Here is a 17,228-nt window from a genome sequence, read left to right on the forward strand (position 1 = left end):
TTCTATATAGAAACTACAAGAGTGAATAAAAAAATGTATTCATTGTTGGGGGTCCTAGTGAACCAGAACTGATCACTTCATCGATGGTAACATGAAAGCACGTTGTAAGGGCGTCTGCCAAATGCATTAAATGTAAATGTAATGTTTTAAATGTTATCTTCAGCGGCTTGACTGCAGCATGTCGGTGGAAGTTACACAACCATGGCTTCCATCCGGATGTTATGTAACCTCTCCCCACTGGGGGGCGCGATGACGGAGCGCTGCCCACGGCGACGTGTGGGTTGAGGGCATCAGGTCAGTCTGAAATCGCTGCTCAGGAACGACACTAGAACGCAGCAGAATCTTCAGACTGCTGAGCATTCATCGTCCGTGCTGGATAGCGCCGTCGTGTGGCTGGACACACAAAACACGACTTCTCACTGTATTAAATTCATGTATTTATTAAAGCATGTTAAAGAGAACAGTATAAACCGACACAGACATTCTATGGCATTTAAATTATATTAATTATAAATCTAATACATTGAACTGCACTAGGTCATTTAATTTCATAGCAATAAGGAACATAGTCAAACCACACTTACTACCGTTGTGTCCCTGAGCAAGTCACCCTGAGTGTCTCCAGGGGGGGGACTGTCCCTGTAACTACTGATTGTAAGTCGCTCTGGATAAGGGCGTCTGATAAATGCTGTAAATGTAAATTCCATTAACTAAATTAATCTTCAGTGGTGTTCAGAGCTCAAGCAAACAAACGCTGTCCCTGGGCTGTAAAGGATAAAGTTGTCGTCACATTTCTAGAATCCCCGGTGTCTCTGACTGATCCACATTTTCCTGCTCGGCTACGACAGGTCCCATGTGGATCTTCTGTTCTGGTACAGTGCTGACACATCTGTGGGTAACTGCTGATGGACCGCTGTGGTGATCATGACGGAGCTCCCCAGTGGATTCTGAACAACAGGTCTCCCTTCCACTAATCTCTCGCTGCTTTGCTCTTTGCTCTTTGCACTTTCCCGTCCACTCCAGCCCAGCGGGTCCTCCATGACAGTGTCACCTGTCAGCACACAAAATACTCAGAGTGATGTCTAATAATATTTTTTGGGGGTACTGGAGTACACATACCTGGTGTAATCTGCTTAGATGGTTGAATGTTATAAGAAAGATGGTCCTCTGTATCAGGAGATGGTTTGAAATGATCCATCTAGAGAACATTACACACATTTAGATTTGCTGAGACCTTCCAGTGTAGAATATTTGAACTGTAATGGTTGGTTGTATACCTCAGAACATATTGTTCCAGTGAGGTGATTTGTGATTTGTCCTTGTTCTTGGTAGTTGAAGCTGCTGCTGTGCAAGACGTTAGTACGTAATCCACACCACAACCTACGAGGGGTTAAGTGCCTGACTCACCAACATGCTCACCTGCTCTTGCTGGACAATGGGGCATCACAGTCTATGGGAGCTTCCAAGGAGTGACGACTCTACGAAGTCAAGCAAGCCACGGATGGTTAGGAGAATTGTTACAGTAAGTTTTTTATATATTAAGTATTTGCTAAAACATAATAACTTTAATTATGTGGCTTAGACGTGGCTCCACAAAAGCATCAAACAAGAGAAAATGTACCTGTACTGTAGATACATTGTTGGGTGAAGGCTGGTTCGCATTGGTCTCCTCATCATTAGAGCTCTGACGTTTCTTCATGATGTAGTCGTATGTGCTCAGCTTATTAGACACTGTGCCGACAAACAAGCAATCAGTTAGGAAAATGACATTCCCAATACACATAGAATTTCAAACTAATTTTGCACTTACGGGTAGTAGAAGTCCGAATTGGGACCACAAGGTGTCTTTTTCACTTACACAGGTATATGTGGAAGATCAGCAGGTGGCATAATAGCAGCAGGGAAACCAGCCCCAGGACGACTGTGATAAAAGCCAGGGCAAGCAAAGCGACAGAGGTGGTTTCCACCGGAGCCAGAGGCAGAAAGGCCAACCATGTGGTGTTCCCCTTCAGACCTGGACACATATAAATTACATACAACGAAGCCCCAAGAAATGACACTATTAAACACACCGTTGATATCCGAAATAAAACTGCTCTCATACTCTGAAATTGTGGGGCAGTGCGAAGGGCCGAAGGCTTCACAAAATGCTCGATAAAGATGAAAAGAATGATGAGAACTAGTAGACACAGCCCCAGAACCGCAGTCAGAACTGCACCAAAGAAGAACCTGCATTAGAACAAGTTGCATTAAATCCCCACTTAATTGCATTCAGAAACTCTTTCAGGAAAGAAAGTATTTAGTTTTAGGTGATGCCAAGTAACAGGACAAAAATCCCCCCCAAAAAACACCACAAAGTGAATAATGAATTATGAAAAGGAAAAAAAAAAATCCACGATACACTCAAACCATCCGCTTACCAGTAGTTTCTTCCCCCCACACAGTTGTTCAGCCACTTACAGTGGTGGTCAAAGTCTGAGACACACTTGTTGCAGCTGCTGCAATGTTTAACTCTGGGTCCGCTGTGCGTGAAATAAAAGGAAAAAGTAGTATTTCACTTATTAAGTTCTGAAAGACACAGCAGGAAGCATTCGAGTGACGCATACACGTCAGCATCACACAGATAGCAGTGCAGGTTGTGGATGACACGTGGCTGCTGCTTCTTGTCAAAAACCGGCATGGGGGTCGAATAGTCTTTGTTGGCGCGCACACTTCGGTCTGCGGGATCGATGGATACGGCTGCAAGGTGTGCGAGCAGGTGAAGCAGGAAAAACGCACCAAGCAGCTGAACGCGCGCGAAAGTCAAGGGGAACAACTGGAGTTTGCAATTTAATTCGATTTTCAGATCACCAACAGTAACACATGGAAAGATGAAATTCAAATGGCAAGAGTCAAGGTTACATGAAAGTTACTGAGTGGTCACTACCATGGGCAAATTTAGGATGGAATGAAATACAAGAAACCCAGATTTTGCCCAACTCTGCATGACAAACGAAACGCCCCAGAACATGACAATGTCAACCTCAAAAAGATACATAAAAACACAATTAGTATTAAAAGGCATCATTTAACAATAATAGGGTTTATATCTGGGGCCACCCTTATGGAAATCCATGATGTCTGACCTGTAGAGATAGATAAAAGCTTCCAAGTGCAGTTGTAGCGAACAAAGTATTAAAATACATTTTAATACTTTCAATACCAACAGAGATACTGAATATGTATATTAAACAATGGAAATCGCTCATTAAATTTCAAGCGAGTGATCTATATGAACGATTATTCATGTAAAAGGTCACATGCAAACAAAATAGTTCAATTCTGAGTCGCGTGGGTACCCAAATTTTTCTTTTTAGTTCAGATACCCAGAACCCCGCATACATATGACACACTCAGAGCTAAATAAGAAAAATGCCAAAAGACACGGCTTGGTGAAAAAACTAAGAGCTTTGTACAGAAACCCTTTTGTAAATCAGCCCTTTATATCTCGGCCAATGAACCACAAACAGCACTGATGTCACATGGCAACTGTCAACACAGCAGGCACGGCTGTGCCGTCATCTTCTCGGGGCAGGGGAGGGCAAGTCCTACATCACCGCAACTCCTGGGCTACGCGACATAGTAAAATGAACAAATAAGAGCGTATTCATATGGCGAGCGAAACCAAGCAGTGACGTACTGATGCAAATTGGACCTGACATGAGAAATTGGTCATTTCAAGCGTGTTGGAGTGTCACTTTTATATTAAAATAAAATTTTAGGACTACATGCATGTTTATCATAGCGGCAACAAAAACATTCTGCATTCTGTACTCGGTTCCGTAAAAGGATACGCCATAAGCAGCACAGGTCCATGGTGGTGGCAACAGCGGGATGTAGATGGAGAAGCCCACAACAGCCATGAACGTGTATATGAACCAGCCCGCCAGCTGCAGGCCGTGAAGAGGTATGGACCAGCCGTTACACCGCGAATGCTTCGGTGGGGTTACCAGCTCGTTCTGGCTGCCTCTGTTCTCCGGGCCCGTCCGCCGCAAATAACGTTGGTCACAGATCATCTGAAGAGGAAAATGTCACCACGTTAAACGGGGGTCCATCACAAACTAACGAAGACGGCGAGTGTTCGGGCAGCGGCCTCCGCATCACGTTCTGGACTCCATTCGTCTGCTTGAACGATGGTGTGCAGGCGAGGGCAGTGCAGCTGTCCCATGTGTCACGGATTTGCATATCTTCATCCTGCCACTTTTTGCCAGCGCAAACAACGGTGCAATAAATCCACATTTATTTATCACTAGACTACACAGACCCGAAACCGAGGGCGGTCCATGTATTAAAAGGCTAAAAGATTATATATCAAGTTGATTTATTATAATGTGAAATGTAAGTCAAGCACAAGGGTGGTAGTAGCCTAGTGGGTAACACACTTGCCTGTGAACCAGAAGTCCCAGGTTCAAATCCCACTTACTACCATCGTGTTCCTGAGCAAGACCCTTAACCCTGAGTGTCTCCGCAGGGGGGGGGCTGTCCCTGTAACTACTGATTGTTACAGGTTGTGATAAATAATGTAAATGTTTTAAAAAAAAAACTTTTTCTGAATGAAGTACGTACCGTGTATTTTTCCCCACTGTATCGTTACCATCACCGTGTTGTTTTTGACAGAGGCCAGGTTGAAAACATTTTACCGCTGATTTACTATAATTTACTACGTTCGTGATGTTGGAATGAATGTCACTGGCGACCTACTCTCCGCGTCTCTCCTCCGCGCTGGGACCCGCTGCGCTCCGCGCGTCATGCGCGCATCGCCTCCACCACGCCGGTCCCCGGATCTCGGTCTCGCTAGTTGGGCGAGTCGCGGCCGAGCTCGGCACCTGGAACGGTCGCCGATACTTGTCGAGGTGGAGAGGGGTCGTTCAGAAGTTCGCCGACTGACTCCCCGCGCGTCCGCCCGGTGACGGGTTCACGGAGTTATCTGTGGTTCTGTGCGCGCTATGGAAACAGATCCACGCAACACGGAGCCTCATGGTCCTAGGGCCCGCAATGCAGTGAAGATGTGTCCAAACTTTTGGCCTGTACTGTATGTAATACATCTGTCCCTTTTATATAAATGTGGTGGTATTGCTCAGTGGTCAAGCATTTTACTGCAGATCCCAGGTTCAAATCCTGGTGCCAAGAGTAGTTAATTCATGGGGGCAGTGGTGGCCGAGCGGTTGAGGAAGCGGCCCCATAATCAGAAGGTTGCTGGTTTATATCCCAATCCACCAAGGTGCCACCGATCAAGGTACTGTCCCCACACACTGCCCCTGGGCGACTTTCATGGCTGCCCACTGCTCGCCAAGGGTGATTGTTAAATACAGAGGACACATTTCATTGTGTCAACGTGTGCTGTGTTTCACAATCACTTCACTTTTCTCTTTCATACTTATACAGTGAGCAGAAGAATGAGCAGAAGAAATGGCAAAGGAAGCATCTGAAGTGACACTTCTGCTTTACAAACTGTCACTTCTGGCTCTGACTTAAACTCAGTGCTAACTTTCACTTTTTAAATCGCAATGCACAGCCATCAGCATTGTTGCTTTCTTTAAACTATTATTTAAAAGGCATTTGCATCTAAAATGCATCTAAACTGCCTCAACTCATTAATAACCAGGCAACAATAAAGCAGCAACAAATGTGTGATGGCAGTACGGCTTGGTTCCCTGTCACCGGCTCGTCATGTCAACACTGACACCAAACCATCACGTGCCTGCTGCTAAACAGGACACAGGCAACGTCAACATAACCCGTGGCGATATCGGGCCCGTATCAATGGCATTCGATATTAAAGATCCTTCATGGAAAAAAAGACACAAAGAGCATTTATTGTCAAAGGCAGGTGGGGAACACAAAACCCACATTTGTTCCACTTCAGTTCACAACACAACTCAAGTTCAAGACACTCTCCACAATCCAGTCAAAAAAAAAGTCCTCAGGTCCACATCAGCTGTTGGCAGTGGAGCCGGGCTCTGGACTCTGCAGAAACTCATAGGGGTCATGCACCATCTCCGACTGGTCTCCAACCCCCAGGTGTGCTGGACTCCCTAGACAAAACAGCAACGAGGCGTGCAGTTCAGCGTCACTGTACACGCCCAAGAAAACTGTAGCGCAAGGTGACAGCGTTTTACCCAAATGATGCTGGTCTCTTTCTGACGTGTTGGAGAGTGAAGACAGATTGGAGGATGGCCTGGAACCCACCCGGTCCACCTGGAACTCCTGCAATAACTTGGCTGCGTCGTCGAAGTGCTGATGGCCCTCGTCGTGTTCTGGCTCCTTCTTCACGTTCTTGCCTGGCCGAGCAGGAGGCAAAGTGACCAGCTTATAACACTGTGACCACATGATGGAACGGGTTTACGGGTTACAGCAGATACCCTCGGGCTCACCTAGCGTGTTGAGCATTGACATATCAAGGGACATGTCAGAGTAGCTCTTTACGGACATGAAGTCCAGCACGGAAGTGCTGTCCCCTGACAACGTGGTCCCATCTGGCACCTGGTGACAAATAAACACAGTACAAGAGGCTATAAAATCATTGCTCTTTTTAGTAGACATATGGGCAGGGTTTCTGCAGGTGTAAGGGAGACAAATGTTAGACTTTTAAAGACCTATTTAAGTCATATTGTGATTACTAATATCAATATTGCGATATGATAAATGGCACTTGGTTGCCCATCAATAAAAGTCACAATAATTACTAAATATTTACATCACTGCAAAGTTATTTTTTCCAATAATGCAGCTTCATAAAAATAAATAAAAGCAATAAGATTGCTTACGGGTACATTTAAAAAAAAGATGTACTATGTATAGTAGTATATAGGAACTGCTGGATAGAAACAGGATGTTCTAGATGCTGGCAAAATCTGTCGAGTTATTGCGTTGCCCGACTCCATATCCATTCCCACCTGGGCTGTCACACATGATGTCACACATACGACTTGCAAAATGTGCAGGGTGCTTTAAGAGAGCAGCAAGTAATAAAGCCCCTGCAATAACAAATTCTCTGTATTTATTTGGCTCACCACCTGCCATGGAATAACAGGAGTAAAAAAAACAAACCGCCAAAGCTAATTTACAAGCAGCGAATGATATGGCAAGGATAGGTACAACAGACCAGAAATTTCCGGCTCTGTCCTTCGTTCCCAGTCCGGGGTTTAATTTTATTTAGAAAAAATAATTAAATGTAGAACATACTCAATATTCCCGATTAAATAATAACACAACTGCCAGCGAGTGCAGAATTTAGCCATTTTGCTCCATAGGCGGTTCCACTAATTCTGATCGCATACACAAAAATGCAAAACACAAATCAGAAATTCGCCAAATTATTTAGAGGTTACCAGTAAATACATTTATTGGGTGTGCAGTATTTTTAAGACCTTTAACTCTGGATTTAAAGATTACTAGTCATTTTAAATTAGATTTAAGCCATCTATTTTCAAAAATCCAATTTAAGACTTTTTAAGGATCCGCAGAAACCCTGTATATTGTCGTTTTACCTGCAAATCACAGAAGTTGGATTTAGTCTCTTCGGGTGTCAGAGAAATGTTTCTTTTCTGTCATTTAAAAAAAAATTAAGAATCAAGTTATTTAAATTGAAAACAACAATTTATTTAACTATTAGGTTTACAAGAATAAAAAAAAAAAAAAAAAAAAAAAGGATAATTCAGTACCTGTCTGATATTGAACACTGCTTTGGAGTGGTCACCACCAGTCATCTTATCCAGCAGTCCATCAACAAGCTTCTTGGTGTGACTCCCACAACCTTTCACGAACTCTTGGAGGCTATAAACACGAACACAAAATCTTACGTCACAGTTTTTACATGCCTGGTGCTTTAGTGCTGGACTGTAAGATTTACCTGAGAGCACACTGCACACCGGCCTCGTCTCCATAGGCCGAGTACAACAAGTCCATCTCCTCAGGGAGCAGGTCAGTGTACACAGAGTTGTTCTGGAGGGTCTGTGTGTTGTAAGCACTACTCAAAAATGTCACTACGGAGGGCGGATTGAGCATTAGAAGATACCGTTATAATCCAGACAAATTAAGATACTGCCAAAACGCCCACCTTTGTGTCTCCGATCGTCCTTAAAACCCAGTGATGTGAGTCCAGGTAAGAGTTTATTTGAGAGGGAGCTCAGATCAACAGTATGTGTTTCCTCCTCTGAAAACCACACAGGAGACAAAACATCATTTGAATCGTGTCAGTAAGGGACTCACTGACAGAGGCCCACGAATCGAACATCAAAATGTGGAACATCGGATTTATGATGGCATCTGTAAATATGACGTACGGCAAAATACCTTCAGCATCTGGATCCTGCTGATTGACCACAGTGTAGGAGAGTGAGCTGCCGTCTGCGTCTTTTTTGAGGTAGCCCATCTGAAATAAATAAATAAATAATTTCCTCGGGATTACTATAAGGTTATACGGTTTTGCATTCTGAATCGGTTCCTGAAAAGATTGGTGCACCTTTGAGTTTGGCATGAACCGGTTGATACGATCCCGTGCCTCATCAGCGGCATGCTCCACCAGGGCGAGAACATGCTCCTCAGCTGTACTGTCAGTCAAACTGCAAGCATTCCCCTCTAGCTCAAACATGTCGCTGGCCAAGGAAAACACAAACATCCACAATGTATGTTTTCGTACGTTTAAAGCCACAGGCTTTGAGAAGTAATTGGTCAAGTAACTGGTTACGGGCGAAGCGCGGCCATGGTCTCACACCTGATAACTTCTTTGTGCGGCTGCTTCTTGGACTTTTTGGCTGACTCCACGTGAACGGGGAGGACCACAGGCTGCGGCTCCTCAGTGGCGATGTCCTCATCACCCAGAATGGCTGCCTGCTGTGAGAAATCCATGTCTTGCATGAAGGACATACTACGCTTCAGAGCCAAGAGTCGGTCCTGGGAACAGCACAGACATGAGAAGCCACAGGCTCACTCTTTTCACATCGGGAGTGAAAAGTGAACTTCACCACACTGACAAATATTTACCAATTCATTCACATCTCCTATTAATTGATATTGTCCGGACTATTACTATTATTAAATTATATTGTCCAGAGAATAACAATATAGGGTGCAAAATTAAAAATTTGAAAGTGCTGGTTCTTGGGAGAGTAGAGTATATGAGATAAATAATGCAAAATAAGGTTTTTAAATCCACCTTACATCTACAATGTTTCTTTCATTTCTATAAGCCTACATAATTACATAAAAAAACATGTGTTATTCTGTGTTATTAATGGGGCCATTGGATCTTACTTTACTCATCATCTTAAAGCCTGTGTGAAGCAACTTCTTGGCAGCTTTGTAATATACAGTCTCTGGTCGATTGTACACCATGGCGTTGTCACACATCAGCTTGAAGTCTGCCTATAATTAACAAGGATTAAAGACAAAGACCTATTTGAAAAGACCATTATTAACTGCGGCAATCGCTTAATATGCATAAAACTACCTTCAACGTTTACCTTGAACTCTGTGACAGTTTTGTACTCATTTGATTTGATCTTATCCTTCATTGAACTAAAATCCATGGGATGTTTAATGATCATAGAATACCCTGGAGCAATGGCATCGGTCACCGGAAAGGCGAAGAACCCGTGCGCATCTTTCCTGAAAGCAAGGAAAGACAAAGACGAAAACACACAATCAAGCAAAATAAAGTTCAAATTAAAGCTTGTGCTAAATAGCACCATCATGACGTTAATGGGTGCAATCATGAGATTAATGCTTCACCTCTGAAGCTGGCGAAGGAAATGTTCCAGTATCTGTTGACAAGGGGTGGATTCATTCTCTGCGTGAAAAAAAAAAATGTAATCTGAACATAACAATAAGTCCTGTTTCTTAAAAAATTGATTAAAACTCACAAAACATCAGAGTTGTTGTTTAAACAAAAAATGTAAAATTACAGCACTTTGTTAAAAAAGTGAAAGTGATTAGTATCACGTGACAGCACACAGTGCACACCGTGAAATGTGGTCTCTGCATTTGACCATGAGCAGCGGGCAGCCACGACAGGCGTCCGGGGAGCAGTGTGTGGGGACAGTGCTTTGCTCAGTGGCTTAAAACCGGGCACCTTCAGATTATGAGTCCGCTTCCTTACCCGCTAGGCCACCGCTGACCCATATGGCAATTACTTTCACTCAATATCCATAACCTCTAATCCAGGATTGTGGCTGCCATGGCCAGTCCACAAACACTAGGTTCCGGGCAGGGACTCGCACATTCAGAGCCAGTCCACTGAAGGGTGCACTCACCAGCCACATGAAATAGCCATACCTTGTGGAGTCCTGCAGGCTCGTACTGGTCTGTCTGCTGGCAGGTCCACCTCAATCTTTATAGTTGGGTGAAAGATGTCAGCTCCTTCCTCGGACTCAAACTTCTCACGCTTACGTTTCTTCTCCTCTGTAGGCTGATGCGAACCCACATAAAAAAAAAAAGGTAATATTTAAACCCTTAAATATTACATACTAATACTATAGGAAATGTTTTCTTACCTCAATAACTTTAGGTAATGTAAAAGGATCAAGTGGTGTATTTGCTGCATTTTCACTCTGTTCCCTCTCCTTCTTTTTCTTCTTCTCTTCCTACAAAGCAATTGATTATTAAAAGTATTTTGTCATAACTCCAAGAAAAAAAAACTGGTCACACAGCCACTCACCTTCCTTCTCCGTCTTTCATCATCATCCAGGTGCTTATCTTTTTCTGACTTCTTTTTCTTCTTCTTCTTCTTCTCTTTATGACGCTCGCGCTCATGGTCGGATCTGTCGTCATAGTAACTGGAATCATGCCCTGATCCTGAGAGTTCGGTCACCTCGCTTCCTCCCACTTTCAGCACCAGCTTCAGTGGCTTCTCCAGTGGCTTATCTTCGTAATCTTAAAATATCAATTTCACAACAAGACAGTGGATTGCAGTACACTGCAAAAACAACTAAACATTAATTTAGATTTAAACGTTCACTTTAACTTTAAAATAACTTTGTTATGGACAGTGCTGCACAATATGAATAAAACAATAACGTTGTCCTACACCATAACCACAGTGAATTAGTCCGATAAACATTACATTTCCTTTTAACGAGTTAAGTGAATAAGTTGCTCACAGTTGCTTCACATTTTAAAAAAAAATCACGGCTTTATAAATCGTGCTCAGTGATGCGCTGATCCTGCTGATAGGGCTGCAGCTAGATGCTAATTCCAGCGATGCTCACGCAGTCGCTGCTATGAAACATGACGATCGCGATTATTCATCTTACCATCAACCGTCCTCCATTCGGGCCGGTGCTTCTTGTGCTTCTTTCCCATTGTGTAGTGTTTATATTGCGTGGAAAGCACCACAACCTACTCCAGCGTTTACGAATATTTGCTCATTGTCCAGCCCACCTTTGTACTTCCGGGTCGTCTTTTGACGTCCAAACGCTTCCGTTTTTTTCTTCTTTTTAAACCTTCGCGCTTAAATTTTCACTTTTCTTGTTTTCGTGTGAACCGGTGAGTTTCTCATTTAGATACGTTTTCCACTGAATGTTATCAATATGAAACGTAACATTTGTTTGTAACGCCGACGTAAACTCCTCTTTTTACATAAAGCCAGGTTCTGTGTTGCTAAACTATTGATGAAAGTGTACGGCTATAACTCGTATACCCGTGTAGAGATGACGAGCTGTGCTGTCACTTTATCTTGTGGTGGTGGTAGTAGCCTAGTGGGTAACACACTCGCCTATGAACCAGAAGACCCAGATTCAAACCCCACTTACTAATACTATGGCGTCCCTGAGCAAGACACTTAACCCCGAGTGTCTCCAGGGGGGGACTGTCCCTGTAGCTACTGATTGTATGTCACTTTGGATAAGTCGTCTGATAAATGCCGTAAATGTAAATCTTTCCGTCAGGTGGCCCGGTGATGGAGCTGGTCGAGGACTGCGGTGGTACCAGCGCACTGGCAGTTCATGTGGAGGTCCTGGTCAAGCCACGCAGGTTCTGCCTCCTGCTCTCCTCGCCATCATTCAGGCTTTAAATGTTTTATACTCTGCCATGTCACCCGAACCACACTGACATGTCTCATAAACATAAACCTCACATAAACTCTCATAAACATAAACCTCACACGGTGTGTTGAGTTTGGAACGTTTGCATGTGAATTGAAAGCCCTGCTTCTTTATTTTTCTGTATCCAGCACTGCAAGTAAAACGGACGTACGGATGCATGTGGTGGCCTTCTTAGATCACCACCGAGTCATAACTGGAAATCATCGGTGGACTGAGTTTGACGAGCAATTCCTACGTCAAAATGTCGACTCGGTTGCCATTGCAGATCCTGAGAGGGGGGTGAGCAGTGCATCCCCAAGCAGCTTTACATTTCTGTTTAGGCCTCGACAGGATCTATATGCTATGCCGGTTTGGTGTATTCACCGTGCTGGGTCATGCACTGGCCAAAGTAGCTCGTTTGCTTGTCTTCCTCTTAGACGATTGATTTGAAGGGCTGCAACCTGACCGTGCACATTTTCACACTGAACAATGATGGACTTAGCACGCTGAACCTGGAGGAAGATGAAGAGCTCTCTGCAGCCAATCACTGGCTTCTACCAGCAGGTACAATGTTGTGCATGACATTTTAAAAAAAGTTTTACAGTTTTAGTGCAGTACATTTTCCTGTGGTGTCAATAAAGTTGTTATGTGTGTGTGTGTATATTTTTTTCTAATATATATACCTTGTCTTATCCAGCTAGCTATCCATCAGTGTTGATTGTATGTAGCTTTTAATGTTCATGTAATGTCTGAATAGTTGCCTACTGACATTACTCAAGTCATTGTATCATAGTAATGTTACAGTACTTAATTTCAATGCTAATCATATGAATTATCGTTAAGCTGCCACCTAATCATTAGTGTATGTAAATGTTCACAGCTGAATTCCAAGGCATCTGGGAAAGCCTAGTCTTCGAGGATGGTGTGAAAACTCAGGTAATAAACTCTGGGTCCCATTCAAAGCTGTATAACGTGTATGACTTGTATGAATTGGTAAAAAAATGTTTTCTTAACGTTTGATTGATAGCTGCTGGATTATGTTTCGACGACGATTTTCTTTTCCGACAAGAACGTAAACAGCAACCTGATCACATGGAACCGTGTTGTTTTACTTCACGGTAGGGTCTGGAAAGGGATTTGTATGACCAAGTTTTTTGATTACCGAATGAGAATTTATTTGATATTTAAACCACTGATATTTAACATGTCTTTGTATCTATATTCCTCCCAAGGACCCCCAGGCAACGGAAAGACATCACTGTGTAAAGCTCTTGCCCAGAAACTTTCCATCAGACTGTCAGACAGGTATGAAAATGTAATGTAGATTTAAAGACACCCAAATCTCTTCCCGTCTTCTGCTTACCAGCTCACCTCCTGTTTTCCAGATATACCTACAGCCAGTTTGTGGAGATAAACAGCCACAGTCTTTTTTCCAAATGGTTTTCAGAGGTATCATTAGCTACTGTCCTATTACAAATAGTGGGGTGAACTTTTACTAATTTTCACAAATGTTTGTTTCAGAGTGGGAAACTTGTAACCAAGATGTTCCAGAAGATCCAGCAGTTGATAGATGATGAAGATGCTCTTGTTTTTGTATTAGTTGATGAGGTAATGTTTTCTGTTATTCTATTACTGTAGAAATTACTTGAATGTCTAGACGGAGTACCTTCTTTTTTATGAACTCACATGTGATCATCAGAACTACTTAAAAGTAATTATGAATTAAATTAATTTGATGTGATTTTGTATGTAGGTGATATGCTTTACCTGTAGATTAGTTTAGAAAGAATTAAAAGCATGTTGATACTGGTCCACTAACTTTGTGATGTTGGGGCAGGTAGAGAGTTTGACTGCGGCACGTAATGCGTCCCACGCCGGCACCGAGCCCTCTGATGCCATTCGAGTGGTCAACTCAGTCCTTACACAGCTCGACCAGATCAAGCGGTCTGTCAGCACAACCATGTGCCTTAAGCATCTATTTCAGCATCTTTTTAACTTTATTGGACAATTGACTGTAATTAAAATTGTCCGAATCCGTGCATTCAGTATAATCTTTCATTATATTATATTATCTATATCCATTATTTTAACATATTCACATGGTTGATTTCTCCAGACATCCAAATGTGGTAATCCTCACTACCTCCAATCTAACTGAGAAGATTGATCTGGCGTTTTTGGACCGGGCAGATATTAAACAAAAAATTGGCCCACCATCTACAGAAGGTATCTTCAACATCTATATGTCCTGCCTGGGTGAACTCATGAAGGTATGTCAAATATACACTGCTGAATTTTTAATTTAAGCAAAACTTTGAAAACGCATCAGATCTCATTTGGGGGAAAATCTGGATATCCATACTAATATGGACTGGGTAACATGTTAGGAACAATAAGATCCCACATCATTTGATGAAAGTTACAACAACTGAAAATGGTACTCAGTAGTTTGTATGGCCTCCACATATTTACATGCCTGACAACATTGGGCCCTTGTGAGATGACTGATGGTGTCCTGAGGTATCTCCTCCCTGATCTTGACCAGGGCATTACTGAACTCCTGGACAGTCTGAGGTGCAGCTGGACCTAAATGTGCATTGGATTGACATAAACATGATGTACCATAGATGTTCTATTGAATTTAGATCAGCCAATAGCTGCAGGCTGCAGGCCAGTCAGTGGTATGATCCTCCAGGAACTGCCACATGAGGTCACTGTACCAGCAAAGGGTCTAGCTATGGGCATAAGGATTTCATCCTTACACCTAATAGCAACTATCGTCTATACTGTACTGTTCTGACAAAACCAATCAGGGCATCACAAAACCAATCATGCTGAACAATGTTGCATTCAGCATAACAATTACAGTGGTTTCTCCAGACACTTCTATGGCTGTCACATGATTTCAGAGTGAATGTTCTCTTATCTGTGAAAAGCAGATCCAGACCTGTCAATTCTGGTGTTCTCTGGCAAATGCCAGTCGACCTCCATGCTGCCGGGCAGTGAGCACAAGGCCCTCTAGAGGATGTCAGGCCACCGTAATGAAGTCTGGCCACCGGAATGCTTTGGGCAGAGAATTCACGCCAGTGGCCCACTGGAGGTCACTTTGTAGAGCTATGGTTCCTCCAAAAGAGTATCTACTGACGGTCCTGTCGGGCTCTCCTAGAGTAACTGCCCGGAATCTTCTCCATACACTTGAGACTGCACTCCTGGCAATGGCACGTTTTAATGTGCCATCCTGGTGGAGTGTGACTGCTACCACTGTAGGGTGCAGGTATCACCTCATGTTACCAGTAATGACACTGACCCTAGTCAAATGCAAAACTACTCAAAACAGTCAAATAAAGATGAGCAGGGAAAATGTGGCCTCCACCTGCAAACCCATATCTGTTTTTGGGGTCATCTCATTTGCTGCCCCTTTACCTGTTCTTAATTTCATAAACAGCAAAATAGCTGGCACTGATACTTAACTGACCAGATCAATATCCCAGAAGCTTAACTGACTTGATAGTATACTCTGATTTAAAAGTGTTTCTTTAATTTAATAAATCCCTTTCAGTGTCTTCCTACATGCAATTATTATGCTTCAGATATCATATTCAAAATTTTACATTTCACACTTTATTATAATATAATAAGATGTTTTCGTTTGCATACAGAATCCTTGATGAAGATCAGCTCCTTTTGTAGGTGTTACTGTGAGAGTACTAGTACTATGTTTGGTTAAATTGTACGTGTCTGGTCCCTCTGCAGTGTCAGATCATTTCTCCAAGGCAACAACTGCTCACCCTGCATGAGCTGGAGACCATCAGCTTCATGGAGAGCAATGTGTCACAGATGAGCTTGAGCCTGCGGAGAATTGCTGAGTGAGTGAAACACAGGGATTAGGCTGGCACAGATATCCATCTAAAGCATTTCACATTTAAATGTTCAGTGTACACCACCAGTCAAAGGTTTGTACACGCCTGCTCTGGCAGTTATGGAAACTAAGATGAAGCCATTTTGAAGAATCCAATAGAGGAAACACATTTAGTATTATTTAGCAGGAGAAAGTATGTTTGAATCTGCCTCTTTTTTTTAACCTTCATGACTGCTTTGTTCACTGTTGTGATCATCAAATGCTGCTTCATGAGATGCTCATTAACATGAGTGACTGACAAGAAAGTGCATGAACCTTCAGGACTGCTGTAAACCATCACAGCAAAAGCTCCCTGCTATGGAGAGCCTTTTTTTGCTATTTTTCTTTGTTTATAACCTCACGTGTGTTATTTATATAGTCCTGTGTCAGTTTTCAGTTTTGTTCTATAATGTAAAACATGCAATACCCACAAATCCAAACTTTTGATTGGTAGTGTATACATGAGGGTAAAAAAGCGTTAACATCAGTTACCTAATTTCTTTTGCTGAACTTCCATAATCTAATATGCATATATCTTAAAATGAGCCTATATATGTTTCAGTTAAGATGAGTCAGTGTTCAGAAAACATAATAAAAAGTTCCCTCATCATGTTTTATTTCCAGGAAGAGCAAAGGACTCAGTGGAAGATCACTTAGAAGACTTCCTTTTTTGGCCCATGCCCTCTTTGTTAAGGTAGTTGTTCTAGAACCTCTCTCTAATAATTTACCACCTGCAGCAACACTAAGCCCTTCATCTGATATTACTTTCTTCTGTTCGCTAGACTCCAACTGTCACGCTGGAAAGGTTTCTGGGGGCTCTGGACAAAGCAGTAGACAAAGAGCTCGAGGACAGAGCAAAGATGGTCAGCTGTGCATGAGACATTCCGCCACACTGTAAAAATGGCATTACCATGGATTTTCAACAGCACTATACAGCATTTTTAAGTCATAAATTATATTGAGCATATGCTGCTGTAAAATTAAACATGCAAGGAAGTGGCTTATTGTGTTTTTTGTGTGATGTTCAACTATTAATCCCGACAACTGTATCTTATAAATAATAAAATAAAATAAACAGAAACCAAATGGGACTGATCTTAAAGGTAATCATTTTTTTTATCTGCCTTAGTGGTCCCCTATTACTGTATCTCATGATTCAAGATTGGTTTATTGTCAGTACAACAGTACACACAGTATACTGTGTATTGAAATAATGTTTCAAACAGACCCACCCATAGTGCAATCATAAAATAAAAATATCATGTAGGATG

At 42.5% G+C, this 17,228-nt stretch overlaps 3 protein-coding genes across 7 annotated transcripts; 1 reads left to right on the forward strand and 2 right to left on the reverse strand.

Annotated features, from left to right (window-relative positions):
- Positions 1 to 35: 35 nt before the first annotated feature.
- On the reverse strand, positions 36 to 5,001 carry zdhhc11 (zDHHC palmitoyltransferase 11). 4 transcript variants are annotated; one of them, XR_003749861.1, is made up of 11 exons: positions 4,741 to 5,001; positions 3,834 to 4,055; positions 2,607 to 2,785; positions 2,421 to 2,522; positions 1,859 to 2,229; positions 1,622 to 1,731; positions 1,420 to 1,478; positions 1,278 to 1,344; positions 1,120 to 1,198; positions 585 to 1,051; positions 36 to 393 (listed from the first exon to the last, which is right to left on the reverse strand). XR_003749861.1 is itself a non-coding variant. In XM_028980953.1 (11 exons), exons 2-11 carry the CDS (start codon positions 4,053 to 4,055, stop codon positions 840 to 842), a joined length of 1,311 nt encoding a protein of 436 aa, XP_028836786.1. In that variant the 5' UTR covers positions 4,741 to 4,999; the 3' UTR covers positions 425 to 839. The 4 variants fall into 4 exon arrangements, 3 of the variants coding, with proteins under 3 accessions (XP_028836786.1, XP_028836783.1, XP_028836784.1); XM_028980953.1 differs by lacking the exon at positions 36 to 393 and having other exon boundaries at positions 425 to 1,051; positions 1,859 to 2,014; positions 2,105 to 2,229; positions 4,741 to 4,999; XM_028980950.1 differs by lacking the exon at positions 36 to 393 and having other exon boundaries at positions 425 to 1,051.
- An 830-nt stretch (positions 5,002 to 5,831) lies between these two features.
- On the reverse strand, positions 5,832 to 11,434 carry brd9 (bromodomain containing 9). Of its 2 annotated transcripts, none has more exons than XM_028980181.1 (17): positions 11,292 to 11,434; positions 10,697 to 10,911; positions 10,533 to 10,622; positions 10,315 to 10,447; positions 9,772 to 9,829; positions 9,504 to 9,648; positions 9,295 to 9,405; positions 8,756 to 8,874; positions 8,504 to 8,636; positions 8,335 to 8,413; positions 8,099 to 8,194; positions 7,892 to 8,024; positions 7,704 to 7,815; positions 7,530 to 7,586; positions 6,414 to 6,522; positions 6,159 to 6,320; positions 5,832 to 6,074 (listed from the first exon to the last, which is right to left on the reverse strand). In XM_028980181.1, exons 1-17 carry the CDS (start codon positions 11,338 to 11,340, stop codon positions 5,974 to 5,976), a joined length of 1,902 nt encoding a protein of 633 aa, XP_028836014.1. In that variant the 5' UTR covers positions 11,341 to 11,434; the 3' UTR covers positions 5,832 to 5,973. The 2 variants fall into 2 exon arrangements, with proteins under 2 accessions (XP_028836014.1, XP_028836013.1); XM_028980180.1 differs by having other exon boundaries at positions 8,756 to 8,934.
- A 3-nt stretch (positions 11,435 to 11,437) lies between these two features.
- Positions 11,438 to 16,993, forward strand: trip13 (thyroid hormone receptor interactor 13). The gene is made up of 14 exons (XM_028980182.1): positions 11,438 to 11,523; positions 11,925 to 12,009; positions 12,209 to 12,359; positions 12,497 to 12,623; positions 12,940 to 12,995; positions 13,087 to 13,177; positions 13,292 to 13,364; positions 13,445 to 13,508; positions 13,581 to 13,667; positions 13,897 to 14,003; positions 14,176 to 14,329; positions 15,813 to 15,925; positions 16,582 to 16,651; positions 16,740 to 16,993. Exons 2-14 carry the CDS (start codon positions 11,936 to 11,938, stop codon positions 16,833 to 16,835), a joined length of 1,263 nt encoding a protein of 420 aa, XP_028836015.1. The 5' UTR covers positions 11,438 to 11,523; positions 11,925 to 11,935; the 3' UTR covers positions 16,836 to 16,993.
- Positions 16,994 to 17,228: the final 235 nt, after the last annotated feature.

The sequence above is a fragment of the Denticeps clupeoides genome, chromosome 5 (genome assembly GCF_900700375.1).
Source record: "Denticeps clupeoides chromosome 5, fDenClu1.1, whole genome shotgun sequence".
NCBI lineage: Eukaryota > Metazoa > Chordata > Actinopteri > Clupeiformes > Denticipitidae > Denticeps > Denticeps clupeoides.

Coding starts and splice junctions, on each gene's coding strand:
- trip13 (XM_028980182.1), top strand. CDS start 11,936: ATGGAGCTGGTCGAGGACTGCGGTGGTACCAGCGCACTGGCAGTTCAT. Junction 12,360..12,496: donor TTGCAGATCCTGAGAGGGGG/GTGAGCAGTGCA, acceptor TCTTCCTCTTAG/ACGATTGATTTGAAGGGCTG. Junction 14,330..15,812: donor GCCTGGGTGAACTCATGAAG/GTATGTCAAATA, acceptor GTCCCTCTGCAG/TGTCAGATCATTTCTCCAAG.
- brd9 (XM_028980180.1), bottom strand. CDS start 11,340: ATGGGAAAGAAGCACAAGAAGCACCGGCCCGAATGGAGGACGGTTGAT. Junction 10,912..11,291: donor CGAATGGAGGACGGTTGATG/GTAAGATGAATA, acceptor TGATATTTTAAG/ATTACGAAGATAAGCCACTG. Junction 7,816..7,891: donor GGTGTGCAGTGTGCTCTCAG/GTAAATCTTACA, acceptor TCGTGTTTATAG/CCTCCAAGAGTTCGTGAAAG.
- zdhhc11 (XM_028980950.1), bottom strand. CDS start 4,055: ATGATCTGTGACCAACGTTATTTGCGGCGGACGGGCCCGGAGAACAGA. Junction 2,523..2,606: donor TATCTGTGTGATGCTGACGT/GTATGCGTCACT, acceptor TTTCACGCACAG/CGGACCCAGAGTTAAACATT. Junction 1,732..1,858: donor GATCTTCCACATATACCTGT/GTAAGTGAAAAA, acceptor TTGTCGGCACAG/TGTCTAATAAGCTGAGCACA.